Source organism: Scyliorhinus torazame, chromosome 12 (genome assembly GCF_047496885.1).
Source record: "Scyliorhinus torazame isolate Kashiwa2021f chromosome 12, sScyTor2.1, whole genome shotgun sequence".
In the NCBI taxonomy this organism is placed as follows: Eukaryota; Metazoa; Chordata; class Chondrichthyes; order Carcharhiniformes; family Scyliorhinidae; genus Scyliorhinus; species Scyliorhinus torazame.
The window spans coordinates 33,946,711-33,962,077 of NC_092718.1; the positions used below are offsets into that span (position 1 = coordinate 33,946,711).

Below are 15,367 nucleotides of genomic sequence, written 5' to 3' on the forward strand. Positions count from 1 at the left end.
GAGGGCAGCATGGTAGCAAAGTGGTTAACACAATTGCTTCACAGCTCCAGGGTTCCAGGTTCGATTCCCGGCTTGGGTCACTGTCTGTGAGGAGTCTGCACGTTCTTCCCGGGTGTGCGTGGGTTTCCTCCGGGTGCTCTGGTTTCCTCCCACAGTCCCAAAGATGTGCATGTTAGGTGGATTGGCCATGCTAAATTGCCCTTAGTGTCCAAAAAACTGTCCTTAGTGTTGGGTGGGGTTACTGGGTTATGGGGATAGGGTGGAGGTGTGGCCTTGGGTAAGGTGCTCTTTCCAAGAGCCGGTGCAGACTCGATGGGCCGAATGGCCTCCTTCTGCACTGTAAATTCAATGAAATACACAAGGGGTTTCTTGGAATCTGACCCAAACATCCAACTGCGATTCCAATGAGATCCAAACTCAAATCCTCAACATGAAGATCCATTGCCAAGAATACGCATTGATAAACACCTTGGAATAGTGATTGACGGGAAGAATTAAATCATCACTTAAACATTGAATTTGCATCCAGAATTCCAAATTCAAGTTTGCACTTATTGGTAGTTTAAAAAAAAAAGCATGTTATGTTAAAAAATATATATTTTAACAAAAAGTGCTTGAATTAGGTTCTGGTCTGTTGGAAACGCTTGATGGAAAGTTATTTGTAGTTTCAGCTAATAGCCGAACAGATGTTGAAGAGAATGTTACTCCTTAACAACAAAGGACGTGGCACTCTTCACCTGCTGCCTAAGCATGTTCATTATACAGCTTTGGTCTAAGTATCAATATTCTGTGCATTCTGTTCAATATTTTCCACAATAATGATATAAATAATAAAAGCGTTTAAATTTCAATCGCAATCCAACCAACTTTAAAATTAATTGCTTATGCATTTTGTCCGTGAGGCCATTTCATACGATATCCAGATTTCTGTGGATCTGCAGTCACATGTAGGCCAGACCAGGTAGGATGTCCTTCCCTAAAGGTCATTCGTGAACCAGATGGGTTTTTCATTGACTTTTAAATCCAGATTTTTATTGAACTCAAGTTTTCACCATCCGCCATGGTGGGATTCAAATTCGGGTCCCCAGTGTTACTCTGAGTCTCTGGATTTCTAGTCCAATGGCAACAACGCTACACCATTGCCTCTCCCCAGGCAATGGACTGCATTTCCAATAACAAATGATAATGTTGCCTGATGGCCATGGGTTTTCTATATAACAAGATGTCTGTTGGATCACTTACCTGATCTGCATTCCTTTGCTCCATGAACACATGTCCTTGCGAAGAAGCAAGTTGTTGAGCGTGACAGAGCCAATGATATAGAACATCTGCTTGACGATCTGTTTGATGAGCTCTGGATCCATGCCATGCTGGCACATGATGGAATGGAAATTATTCAACTGCCGAACAATGGAATCTAGGGTGTAGGTTCCTTCATCTGCAATGCTGGAAGTCCTCTTCCGAAGGCCTGTGGGCTTTAGCCCAGATACCCCCTGAATAGTCTCGTGCTCCAACATACCTGAAACTATTTCAGAACGTTGGTAATATTACTTTCAATTCAATTTTTCTTTGGAGCAATAATAGCAGTCCTTTGTGGCAAAAGAAAAACCTGATAGCTTTCACATACATTTAATTTCCAAGCACAATTTTATACTACCTCTTGCCTTTTTGTAATATTTGTGAAGAATGTAGGAATTTCAGATAATTTGTATTATACGTATTTGGTGCAGTAAGGATTAAAAGCCTGGGTAAGTGTGTGACTGTGGCAGACATGCTTTTAAACATGGTTTGAAAGGTAGCCAGGCGTTGTGGCTACAAGGTGGATAATTGAAGCATTGTAAAAGTTGGGCTAATGGAATGTTGTTGATGTAAAGGTTTCCTGGGGAGGAGATACTTATAGAGACATTGGGTGGGATTCTCCGTCCCGCCGCACCCATTTTCTGGTGCGGCGTGCTCCTGCCGGCAGCGGGATTCTCCACCCCGGCAGCCGGCCAATGGGGTTTCCCATTGTGGGAACCCCCAAGCCATTGGGAAATCCACGGGTGTGAGTGCGCTGCCGGCCAAATGGAGGATCCCACCGACGGAGAATCCAGCCCATTGTGTTTAGTTTAGTAAGATGATGCAGTTAATGGGAGGAGCTAGGGGCTGAGGCAGTGAGGTGTTGAGCTTCAGTTTCTGAAAACAAACAGTTTACATTGGGGGGGGGGGGGCGGTTGAACAGAGAAGCAACTTTTTGCCTAATGCTGGGAAGTTAAACCGGAGTGTGACGCAGGCAAGAATCTGCAAGCTGGTTCCTGAAAGATCTCTCTCTCAAAACGGTTTATCCAAGACATCTATTTACAGCAAGTATTCTTGGGTTGGCTAACTGTATTTACAAGTGGATTTTGACCCGAGCTGGAATTTGAGTGGAGATAAAAGAGAGCAGTTAGGAATTAGTGTTTCATTGTCATTGTTAAGCATAGTTTAACGGGTAATTGTAAGCCGTTATTTTAATCCTGTGCTTGTAAGAGAGTTTGTTTTAATATACCATATCCCTATTAATGCGTGGAATCACTCCTGGAGTATCCTTTCCTCACAATCTTGCAAATTAAATATCGTGGTTTGTGTCTGGTATCCTAGCATCTATTGGGGTCTGGTCCGGGATAATAATATATTGTCACCTTCACCTCTGTTATCCAATTCTTTTCCTACCCTTCCTTACAACCAGGGTAAAAGACGCATCCAGCTTCATCAGCAGCCCTGAGTTTATCACATTCCATGTTCAACATTAAAGCAGCTCCTGCACAGGTTGGTGGGACCCATGAATCACAAATAAAAATCAGAATTGTTACAGTGCAGAAGGAGGTCATTAGGCCCATCACATCTGCACCAGCTCTCCAAATGAGCAATTTATTTAGTGCCATTCTCCCACCTTCACCTCGCACACAACGTCTTTTAAAATGAGAAACAGAACAATGTACTTCCACACCCAGCCTCAAAAGCACGGAGGGCAACCACAGGCAATTATACGCTGCATCCATTAAACAACATTCAGGATGGTATTTTGCAGCCAGAATAGTTTCAAAAAGGTCATTACAGGGGCCTTATCTTAGTGTGCAACTTTACTTTGGAGATTTGTCCTTGGCATATCAGAATATAACAATGGGAATAAAAGAACTCTCCCAAAATAGATACACTTAGAAAGCACGGAGAGATCACCCCCACCTCAGAGGTTCAACAGAGGGCAAAACCAGTCGACGTGATTTAATTAGATTTCCAGAAGGCCTTTGACAAGGTGCCGCATAGGAGATGGTTAAATAAGTTAAGAGCCCTTGGTGTTAAGGGTAACATCCTGGCACAGATAGAGGATTGGCTGACTGGCAGAAGGCAGAGAGTGGGGATAAAAGGATATTTTTCAGGATGGCAGTCGGTGACTAGCGGTGTGCCTCAGGGGTCTGTGCTGGGACCATTGTTGATTAGAAAAGATATTGAGAAGATAGTAGTGGGCAGCAAGGTAGCACAAGTAGCACTGTGGCTTCACAGCGCCGGGGTCCCAGGTTAGATTCCCCTGTCTGTGAGGAGTCTGCACGTTCTCCCCGTGTCTGCATTGGTTTCCTCCGGGTGCTCCGGTTTCCTCCTACAGTCCAAAGACGTGCAGGTATGGTGAATTGGCCACGATAAATTGCCCTTAGTGACCAAAAAGGTAAGGAGGGGTTATTGGGTTACGGGAATAGGGTGGAAGTGAGGGCTTAAGTGGGTCGGTGCAGACTCGACGATGGGCCGAATGGCTTCCCTCTGCACTGTATGTTCTATATTGATACAACATTGAGGAAAGATTAGTACAGATGATGTGGAATCTGTCTGGGTCGAGTTAAGAAACATCAAGGGGCAAAAAACATTTTGTAGTAGTGGTATAGAGACCATCAAACTGCAGTGGTAATGTTGGGAATAGCATTAGACAGGAAGTCAGAGATGCATGTGATAAAGGAACATCTGTGATTATGGGCGACTTTAATCTGCAAATAGATTGGGTGACTCAAATTAGTCACAGTGCAATAGAGGAGGAATTTCTCCTCTAGTATGGAGTGCATACGGGATGGTTTTCTGTACAGTATGTTGAGGAACCAACAAGCAAACAGGCTATCTTGGATTGGGTGTTGTGCAATGAGAAAGGATTAGTTGGCAATCTAGTTGTGAGAGAACCCTTGGGGATGTGACCATAATATGGTAGAATTCTTCGTCAAGGTGAACAGTGAGATAGTTGATTCTAAGACAAATGTCCTGAACCTCAATGAAGGTAACGATGATGGTATGAGGAATGAGCAGGCTATAACGAATTGGGAAATATTACTGAAAGGAAGGAAAGCAGACAGGCAATGGCAGGCATTCAAAGAGGAGTAGGTGAACTCCAGAAGTTGTTTATTCCTTAGGGAACTGTGGCCAAACCATGGCTTACAAGGGAAATTAGAGATAATATTAGATTTAAAGAAGAGGCAAGAAAAAGCAATAGATCTGAGGATTGGGAACAGTTTAAAATTCAGCAAAGGCAGACCAAGGGATTGATTAAGAAGGGGAAAATACAACTTGAATGTAAACTAGCGGGAAACATAAAAACGGACTGTAAAAGGTTTCTATAGATATGTAAGGGAAAAAGATTGATACAAACTAATGTAGGCCCCTTACAGTCAGAAATGGGGAATTCATAACAGGGATCAAAGAAATGGCTGAGGAACTAAATTTGTACTTTGCTTCTGTCTTCACAAAGGAAGACATGAATAATGTACCAGAAGTTCTGAGAAGCACAAGTTTCAGTGAGGAGCTGAAGTTATATTAGTATTAGTAAAGAAATGGTTTTGGGGAAATTAATGGGATTGAAGGTGGACAAATCTCCAGGGCCTGATAGTCTTCATCTCAGAGTACTTAAGAAAGTGGCCTGAGAAACAGTAGATCCATTGGTGGTCATTTTGCAACATTCTTTGGATTCTTGGAATGGTTCCTACAGATTGGAGGGTAGCGAATGTAACCCCACCACTCAAAAAGAGAGGTAGATAGAAAAGAGAGAACTATAGACCAGTGAGCCTAATGTGGGTAGTAGGGAAGTTGCTGGAGTTCATTATCAAGGATTTCATAGCACAGCATTTGGTGATGTAATCAGATAAAGTCAGCATGGATTTACAAAAGGAAAATCATGCTTGACAAATCTAGTAGAATTCTTTGAAGATGTAACTATAGAGTTGACCAGGAAGAACTGGTGGATGTGGTTTATTTAGACTTTCAGAAGGCTTTCGACAAGGTTTCATGTAGCAGATTAATATGTAAAGTTAAAGCGCATGGGATTACTTGTAGTGTCTTGAGATGGATAGAAAGCTGGTTAGCAGTCAGGAAGCCAAAATTTGGAATGAATGGGTCTTTTCTGATTGGCAGACAATGACTAGTGGGGTGCCGCAGGGATCTGTGCTAGGACCCCAACTGTTCATATTATATATTAATGATTTGTACGAGGGAACTAAATGTATTATCTCCAAATTTGCAGATGATACAAAATTGGGTGGGAGGGTGAGCTGTGAGGAGGATGCAGAGATACTTCAGCAGGATTTGGACAGGCTAAGTGAGTGGGCACACTCATGGCAGATTGAGCATAATGTGGATAAATGTGAGGTTATCCGCTTCGGTAGCAAAAATAGGAAAGCAGCTTATTATTTGAATGTGTGTAAATTGAGAGAGGTGGATACTCAGTGAGACCTTGGTGTCTTTGTGCATCAGTCGCTGAAAGTAAGCGCGCAGGTACAGCAGGCAGTAAAGAAGGCAAATGGTATGTTGGCCTTCATAACAAGAGGATTTGAGTAAAGGACTAGAGATGTTTTACTGCAATTGTATAGAGCACAACTGGAGTACTGTGTGCAGTTTTGGTGTCCTTATCTGAGGAAGGATGTTCTTGCTATGGAGGGAGTGCAACATAGGTTTACCAGGCGCGTTCCTGGGATGGCGAGGCTGTCATATGGGGAGAGACTAAATTGGTTAGGGCTATATCCATTGGAGTTTAGAAGAGTGAGAGAGGATCTCATTGAAACTTACAACATTCTAACAGGATCAGACAGGGTAGATTCAGAAAGAATGTTCCCGATTGTGGGGGAGTCCAGAACTAGGGGTCATAGTTGGAGGATAAGGAGTAAATCTTTTAGGACTGAGGTGAGGAGAAATTTCTTCACCCAGAGAGTGGTGAATCTGTGGAATTCACTACCACAGAATGTAGTTGAGGCCAAACGGTTGTGTAATTTCAAGAAGGGATTAGGTACAGCTCTTGAGACTAAAGGGATCAAGGGGTATGGGGGAAAGGTGGGATTAGGGTATTGAACTTGATGATCATAATGAATGGCGGAGCAAGCTCGAAGGGCCGAATGGCCTCCTACTGCTTCTATTTTCTATGGGGTTTCTATGTTCTTTCGGTTTCATAATAATGTGGGAAAATTGAAATTTAGTTGTTCGAATCCAATGAAAAGGTTTGTTGTGTATTCACTGGTTTGATGTATATTTTCCTTATCTCAGAGCAATGCAGAGATGACACCAGTTTAAGTATGCAACAGGCTTATTTGCAAGAATTTTAAAATAAATCTGGGGTCACCAAATGTCTGCACTCACATTTACAGCTCGGCTTCTAGAGGCCTCTCTGTTTACTATAGCTCGGAGCCATCACCCAGGTTTAATCAATCGTGCACAGTGAGCATAGATTAGTTATCAGACTCACAATCAAACACAGATCAATTGACCACTACAATGCTCAGTCGTTGATTGGGTTTGCAACTGACAAGAAAATGTATCTTCGGGGCAGCATGGTGGTGCAGTGGTTAGCACTGCAGCCTCACAGCGCCAAGGTCCCAGGTTCGATCCCAGCTCAGGGTCACTGTCTGTGTGGAGTTTGCACATTCTCCCCGTGTTGCGTGGGTTTTGCCCCCACAACCCAAAGATGTGCAAGGTAGGTGGATTGCCACGCTAAATTGCCCCTTAATTTAAAAAAGTGAATTGGGTACTCTAAATTAAAAAATAATATATCTTCAATGTTAAAATACTGCAGTCTTTTTTGTTAAAAAGTGGTTTTGAACTGCTGTTGGGATTTAAAAGACTTCCTCTCTCTCCCTCCAACTTTCTGCCAGCAGGATCTTGGATCCCTTGGTTTAGGCTGTTCTTTAATCCCAGGTAACAATTTTTTCTGTTACCGTAGGAAATCTTCTAGCAATACTGGGATTTATCACTCATTAGTAATGTTCTGATAGGTGAAGAGTTTCCACTGTCAAAAGGTATTAGTACCTACCATATCACATCAAAATGGAACATTTCCTTACTCGACATCTAATAAATCAAAGCATTAGCCTCAAGTGGATTTAGTCAGGTCCAATTCCTCCTCCTTTCACCCAAAAGCAATCTCCTTCAGCGGGATCCTCCGACCCCGATCGAGTCGGGGAATCCCCCGGGGGACGGCGCGAATCCCGACCCGCCGCCCCCTGCCGATTTATCCGGCGCCTCTTTTTGTGTGGGGGCGGGATTCGTGCCACGCCGGTCGGGGCAGTTGGCAGCGGCACCCCGGCAATTCTCCGGGACGAGCGGCTGTCCAAGCAGCAGTCCCGCCGGCATGGGTTAGGCATGGTCCCACACGGTGGAACCTGGCAGGTAAGTCAGCAGCGGCGGTACTCGGGGCGGCGCACGGGGATCCGACCCCGGGAGGTGGCCTGGCCCGCGATTGGGGCCCACTGATCTGCGGGCGGGCCTGTGCCATGGGGGCACTCCTTCCTTCCGTGCCGGCCCCTGTAGAGCTCCGCCATGGCTGGCGAGGAGAAGAGAACTCCGGCGCTTGCGGCAAAATACGCCGGCCGGTCTGCGCATGCGCGGAACCACACCAGCGGTTCCGTGCATGCGAGAGATCGCACCGGCCCTTCGGCGCATGTGCAAGCTCGCACAGTCCCTTCGCCACCGGGTGTAGCAGCGCCAACCCCTCCAGTGTCCACCTAACCCCTGGAAGTGTGGAGAATTCCACACTTTCGGGGGCTGTTGACGCTGGAGTGGTTCGCGCCGGTTTTCCCGCCGGCGTGGGGACTTAGTCCCTGGAAAGGAGAATCCCGCCCCTTATTTCTCAAAAATCCGGAGGTTCAGCAAATTCTCGATTTTACAAGTCTGAGGCAATGTTTGTTCTTAATACCGAATTTATCTTCTTAATGCTATTATTTGCACATGCTTACCGATCATTGGCTGTAAGACATTTTCCATGACCTTGGTGAGCTGTTGATATATCTGAATTGCCAGGTCACTTATCACCTGCCTGTATTCAGCAAGGTCAAAGTTTCTCAAGCAATGATCATTCTGCCGAGGAGTGTTGTGCTTCATGAATGCCTAAAAACATGCGCAAAACAAAAGCTTGTAATGAGTCACGAAAGCCATTCCTACAGAAGTTATATACTCTTTAGCTTGGTAGTCGAGTAACACACTGAAGCAAAAAGAAAAACATGTGTGTAGCAGGGAGAATCTGCCCCGGGGAAATACTCAGGGAGTCAGGTAGTAGTAGTGACGTTGAAAATCTGGAGGCAGTTGCGGCAGCACTTTAGGCTGGGGGCGAGGTCAATGGAAATGCCAATTCTGGGGAGTCACAGATTTGAGACATGGAAGTGGGATGGGAGTTTTCGGAGATGGGAGGAGAAGGGAGTCTGGGCATTAAAGAATTTGTTTCTAGGGGGCCGATTTGCAGGATAGAAGGAGCTGGGGGCGAAATATGGGTTGGGGCAGGGGGAAATGTTTAGGTATATGCAGGTCCGAGATTTCGCTCAGAAAGAGCCAGCCTCCACACTGTTGGCGGAGGTGCTGACGACAGGGGGAATCAGATAGGGGTGGTGTCGGCAATTTATGGGGAATTGGGCGATTCTGGGAGAAGAGAAGGCACCGCCGGAGGGGATTAATGCAAAGTGGGAGGAGGGGTTGTGGTGTGAGGTGCTCCGGAGGGTAAATGCCTCAATTTTGTGCACGAGGTTGGGGTTGATACAGCCGAAGGTAGTGTATAGGGCGCACCTCACAAAGTTGAGGATGAGCCGACTCTTTGAGGGGGTAGAGGATGTTTGTGAACGTTGCGGGACTGGGGGTTGCGCAAACCAAGTTTTGGTCCTGTCCAAAGCTGGAGGGGTATTGGAGGAGGTGTTCAGGGTCATTTCGAAGGTGGTACATGTGAGGCTTGAGCCGGCTCCTCTGGAAGCCACATTTGGGGAATCGGATCGGCCGGGGTTGGAAGCGGGTGCGAGGCAGATGTTTTGGCCTTCGCCTTGCTGATCGCCCGAAGGCGGATCCTGTTGGGGTGGAGGTCAGTTTCTCCACCCGTGCGCCCTGGCTTGGCGGGGGGACGTGCTGGAGTTTTTAACACTCGAGAAGGTGAAGTTTGAGTTGAGGGGAAGGATGGGAGGGTTCTACAATTCATGAGTTTTGTTTATTACGCACTTTCAAGAATTGGATGACATCGAACATTAGGGGGGGGGATTGAGGTGATGGGAAGGGGGATGTTGGACTGTGTATGTTGTTGGTGACTATGTATGGGTTGATGTTTGTATTTAAAATGTTGAGGGTTGTTTGGGAGTTGGTGGGAGGGAGGAATTGTTGGCCAGGGGATTGACATTGTATTTGTTACCGTTGATTGCTTGTTGATGGGTGTAAATTTGGATAAAAATGTGAAAAAGGAGAATAATAATATTTATTTTAAAAAAAGAGGGGGAATCTGGATCTATGTAGATGGTTTTGTCTCCAAGAATATTCTAAAGCAGGGAGCTGAGAGGAGTGTGTTAATTGTGAGCATGTTAATGCTAGGTTGAATGTAATCTGATCAGAATTTTAATCTAAATAGTTAACCAGGAATTAAGAACAAATTCTTCAATCACCAGCATTTAAATAAAACGTCACATCAATTTATCCCACAGCCTGTGTTCATACGTAATGGGCTTTCCTGCTTGCTCCATTCACAACTCCCAATCTCTCAGGTTCGCGAGAGCTTCAAAACTGTCTCTACATCTACACAACAAAGCTTGGGAAATTGCCAATTGAAGATTTGCTCCTGTGGCACTGTGCACATCCTTTTTGCGTTATCTTTTAGGGGCAACACATCAGCAATGGTCAGCGCTGCTGCTTCTCAGCGCCAGCCAGGGGCCCGGGTTCGATTCCTGCCTTGGGTGACTGTGTGGGGCTTGCACGTTCTCCCCGTCTCTGTGGGGGTTTCCTCCGGGTTCTCCGGTTTACCCCACAGTCCAAAGATGTGTAGGCAAGGTGGATTGGCCATGCCAAATTGACCCTTAAGTGTCCAACGGTTAGGTGGGGTTAGGAGGTTACAGGGGTAGTGCAGGGGAGTCAGCCTAGGTAGGGTGCTCTTTCAGAGGGTCGGTGCAGACTCGAAGGGCCGAATGGCCTCCTTCTGCAATGCAGGGATTCTATGATTTTTAAGAATGTAAAAATAAGCATATTCTGCCCAGTTGTGATAAGGAAAGGTATACGTTAAGCTACAAAAGGATGACAGCAATGAGACATGTTTATAAGATAACATTTGGATGACAGACTATACAAAATCACACTTTTACCTCTTCTCCACTGTATTGCTTGAGACAATGCAAGAAGCGACAGGTGTTGGACAACCAGAATGATACAATTTCAAAGTCATCACTTCGTTTCTGCAAGAGAGGAGAGTTGGGAGAAAGCAAGTCCATCAGGAAAACAAGTCGAAAGTCTGCGTTAAGAAAACCATTCTCGCCTGAAAACAGCACATGTATGCAGAGCCCCGAGTTTGCATATTGAATATCCGCTCACGATAGTTCCAGGAAAACATCACAAGAGTTTGAAAACCACATAATCTGTACTACAGGTATCCTAATTATTGCGTGAAACTGGTCTTATGACTCACTTCATGACATATAGAAGTATTGTCCTTCAAGATAATTATTGTGTAAGTAATGTCTTAAATGTTTCACCAAATACACCACTCCTTTAATACTCCAGAAACAAGGAGAACCCTATACTAAAATCTAAGGAGTATCAGAGGATTAAAATTCAGCATTCATGGCATATCTGAAGAAAGATTTCCAAATCTCACAGTATGAACCTTCCATTATGAACAGGCAGATCGATACTCAAATAAAATATAATCTCACACTTAAAAGCTTTTTTCATGTTTTAATGTTCCAACAGTTAACCCTATTGCTCAAGGTTGACCACAGATATAAGTCAGTTCACCACTATCATTACTACAACACTTCAGTATTCTGCAGTGATTGGAACCAGCACCTCATACGGCCAAATTCAGTGCTGTCAGTGCTGATTCGCGACAGAAGTTATTTTGGGATCATTTGAGGAGCATGGCACTGCGTAGGGTAAATGGGACCACCTCATGTGCAAGGATGAGCCTGATACAGTTTAAGGTGGTGCACAGGGTGCATATGACTCGGGCGAGAATGAGTGGGTTCTTTCAGGGGGTAGCAGATGAGTGTGAGAGGTGTGGGCGGGGGCGAGCGAATCACAAGCACATGTTTTGGAGTTGCGAAAAATTGGGAAGATTCTGCGCGGGAGTGTTCGCGGTCTTAGCCGGGATAGTGAAGGAGGAGGTGGACCCGGACCCTTTGGTGGCGATATTTGGGGTCTCAGAGAAGCCGGAGCTCATGGAGAGGAGGGAGGCCGATGTCTTGGCCTTCGCCTCTCTGATTGCACGGCGACAAATTTTGCTGGAGTGGCGGTCGGCATCGCCACCAGGGATAGCGGCTTGGTTGGGAGACCTGTACGACTTCCTGCGATTAGGGAAGATAAAGTATGGGTTAAGGGGCTCTTCAGGGGGGTTTGAGCAAAGGTGAGGGATGTTTGTGACCGTGTTTGAGGGGCTGTTCGTCATGGGGGAGTGGGGGGGGGGGGGTGAAAAAGAGGAAAAATCTGTACGGACTGTATGGTTGATTGTTGGGAAGCATGGTTCCCGGGGTGTTTGTTCGCTGTAACCTGTTTTGATACATGTTTGTAATGAAATACATTTTTTTAAAAATAAGTTATTTGGGGAATACTCTCTCAGCAGGTCACACTTGTAATTTTAGAACCGCTGTCTCACAAAACACCTAAAATAACTGCTTGCGAACAGCGTTCTGCTAAAACTAAGATTTTGTGATTTATTGCAGAGTTCAGTGGACTAGTGGTGAAGAAAAGTTTTGGCTAAACTTACATTTCCCACATTGATATCAGACAGTTTGGCTTTTCTCCTGAATGAAATATTTAATGATGGTTGACAAGTCTCCCTCTTTTTTGAGCTCTTCGTTTACAATCCCCCAAATTCAGCATCTACAATCTTTTTTGGTCAGCTGGCACCAGCAAGTGTACATTGGTAAAATGACTGATCTGGTTTTGGTGCATTCGTAATCGAAAATAGAAATCTGTAAGGCGGTCACCTATATTTTGTAGCTGTGTAGATTTTTCATCCCAGGCCACTGACACAGCTCCAGTAATTTCTGGAAAAGCATTGGTGGCACAGTGGTTGGCACTGTTACCTCACAGCACCAGGGACCTGGATTCGATTCTGACCTTGGCTGACTGTCTGTGTGGAGTTTGCATGTTCTCCTCATGTCTATGTGGGTTTTACTCTCACCGTCCAAAGATGGGCAGGTTAGGTGGATTGGCCATGCTTAATTGCCCTTAGTGTCCAAAGATGTCCAGTGAAAGATGTTCAATTAATGACAGATGTCCAAAAAGGTGCACTAGCAATTCCAGGGCATACAAGGCTATGGGCCAAATGCTGGAAAATGGGATTAGAATAGTTAGGTGGCTGTTTTTCACCGGCACAGATGCGATGGGCCTTTTCTGTGCTGTATGACTCTATGACTATGACTCCATGTGCAGGTTAAGTGGGGTTACGGGGATAGGGCTGGGGCTTAGGTAGGATGCTCTTTCAGAGGATCGGTGCAGACTCGATGGGTCGAATGGCCTCCTTCTGCACTGTAGGGATTCTATGGATCCATTCTATGGTCTGCGTTTTCAGAATATAACTTAGCAAAGCTTCAGCTCGGTTTACCCAGAGCCAGAGAATTGTGCTGTTTCTAAGTGGCAATTCTCAGCATGTACTGCATACTATAGAGCAGACATACAGTAAACTCTGGATGACTCAAATCCAGGGGAGCAACATTGAAACGTGGGCTAAGCAGAGCTTTGAGGAGGCCCAATTTGCCACAAGAATGCGTCTGTATGGAACCCAATATGCCTACAAACCCAACATGAAATTTGAATTTCAAATGCTGCATATTGAATAAGTCGAAAACTCATTACTTCCCGTTTTTCAGAGTCAAATGGCAAATTAAAAAAAACAGAGTAAAAGACACTTTAAAAGAGTTAAAATCTTTACATCATTTATTCACAGTTTACCATGGGCAAAAAGGCTGGGATTTGGCATTAGAAAAACTGTTTTAAGGGACGGCATGTGACGCAGTGGTTAGCACTAGGACTGCGGCGCTGTGGACCTGGGTTCGAATCCCGGCTCTGGGTCACTGTCCACGTGGAGTTTGCACATTCTCCCCATATCTGTGTGGGTTTCACCCCCACAACCCAAAGATGTGCAGGTTAGGTGGATTGGCCACGCTAAATTGCCCATTAATTGGAAAAAAAATAATTGGGTACTCTAAATTTATCAAAAAAAAGAAAAGCTGTCTTCTTTTTCGGCTCAGCATGCTGTTTTCGGACGTGCACAGTACAGTTGGTCAATGTCGTCAAAACATGCAAACATGGTTTCGTGCAGCAGTGTGAAATCGCAGAGTATCGGTACAACCTTCATGGCTTTGGTCAGGACGAGTGTGCAAGCATTCATTGGAATCTTTAGTATCACTGGTATCCTGGGCTAAAGGATATACTACATCTGTGTGGCATCATCCATTAGCTCTACCATTGTATGGCAGCATCCACCTCTGCATAAGTCTCCATGGTTGCCTCTGTCAGAATCCCCATACTGGTCTCGCGCAAGCCGGGGGCCGCTGCCAATGGCCTCCGACCGGCGTGGCATGAACCCCGCCCCCGCCCGAAAAACGGCGCTGTAGAATACGGCAGCCAGCGTCGCAGTGGCGGGGGGATTTGCCGACTTGGCAGGGGGTCAGAGAATCCCGCTGCATGTGTCCCAGCATCTTCACTATGCCTTGGGTCGGAGGTGGGAACATTCACTGCTCAGGGTGCCTTGAACCACATTAGCAGTGCTTCAATGTCAGGATAGGCAGCCGCTCTCATCATTTTTTTTTATTTTTTTTATTTAGAATACCCAATTCATTTGTCCAATTAAGGGGCAGTTTAACGTGGCCAATCTACCTACCCTGCACATCATTTTGGGTTGTGGGGGTGAGACCCACGCAAACACGGGGAGAATGTGCAAACTCCACACGGACAGTGACCCGGGGTCAGAATTGAACCACGTTCCTCGGTGCCGTGAGGCAGCAGTGCTAACCACTGTGCCCTCGTGTTGCATTTGCTCTCACCCTCTTCCTTGCTGAAGTGAAGATCCGTTTGCTGAACTGTTTCAAGGTGTTCACCTTGGCTTTCAGAATGGTACGATCTCCCATTCTTTAACGATTTTTCACTGCCCCTTTCAACTTCATCTTCTCTCCAATTGACAACATTTCACTAAACTTCAATGACACTTCACATAGAAATTTGAGTACATTCCCGTCTATCCATTCTGCTCTGATTAGTCGGCACATGACCCCCCTGGTGGACGAGGCCAGCTTGCTTGCGTCATGGAAATACCACTTTTACAAGGGGTTTTGGTTATTATGTTTCTGCGACAAACAAAAGTTCAACTAACTTGAATCAACCACTGCAGAATTTTGGCGAATCACAGGTATTGTTGCTTTTGCTATTCTGCCGTCTGAAATGGTTGATACCATTGACACCAGCTGAATTTTATGTCCCGTGAGTTTGACTCATCGACATTTTACTGAAAATTGTAAGATATTGCAATGGTCCGCTGACATCTATATTAGTCACTGAGCTTTACACACATTGAATAAACAAGTTAACTTGCCAGGTGCACGGTGGATACAATAAACGGAGGTTAATCCAATGTCCGGGAAACCTGTGACTACATCATTCACTACATCATTAGTTCCTACATCCTACCCTTTGTATAAACACCATATTACAGAGTTCCACCATCTATCCTGTATTTCCCAGTTTCTTGGCTCTCAGGTGCAGTATTGCTAGATGGCGTTTGAAGCAGTTCACGTTCAAACGCAGCAAGACCTGGACAACATCCAGGCTTGGGCTGACAAATGGCAAGTTACATTTGTGACACACAATGATCACCTCCTACAGAGAGGATCTCACCATCGCCCCTTGACAGTCAATGGCATTACTATCACTGAATCCCCCA

At 45.3% G+C, this 15,367-nt stretch overlaps 1 protein-coding gene across 9 annotated transcripts in view; it reads right to left on the reverse strand.

Annotated features, from left to right (window-relative positions):
- myo5aa (myosin VAa) overlaps window positions 1-15,367 on the reverse strand; it is a 275,595-nt gene that overhangs the window by 9,383 nt on the left and 250,845 nt on the right. For all 9 annotated transcript variants that reach the window (XM_072470649.1, XM_072470653.1, XM_072470657.1 and 6 more), the window contains 3 exons: window positions 10,575-10,664; window positions 8,211-8,361; window positions 1,243-1,525 (listed from right to left, as the gene is read on the reverse strand). In XM_072470649.1, coding sequence (XP_072326750.1) covers window positions 1,243-1,525; window positions 8,211-8,361; window positions 10,575-10,664 — 524 coding nt within the window. The remainder of the gene's footprint in view (window positions 1-1,242; window positions 1,526-8,210; window positions 8,362-10,574; window positions 10,665-15,367) is intronic.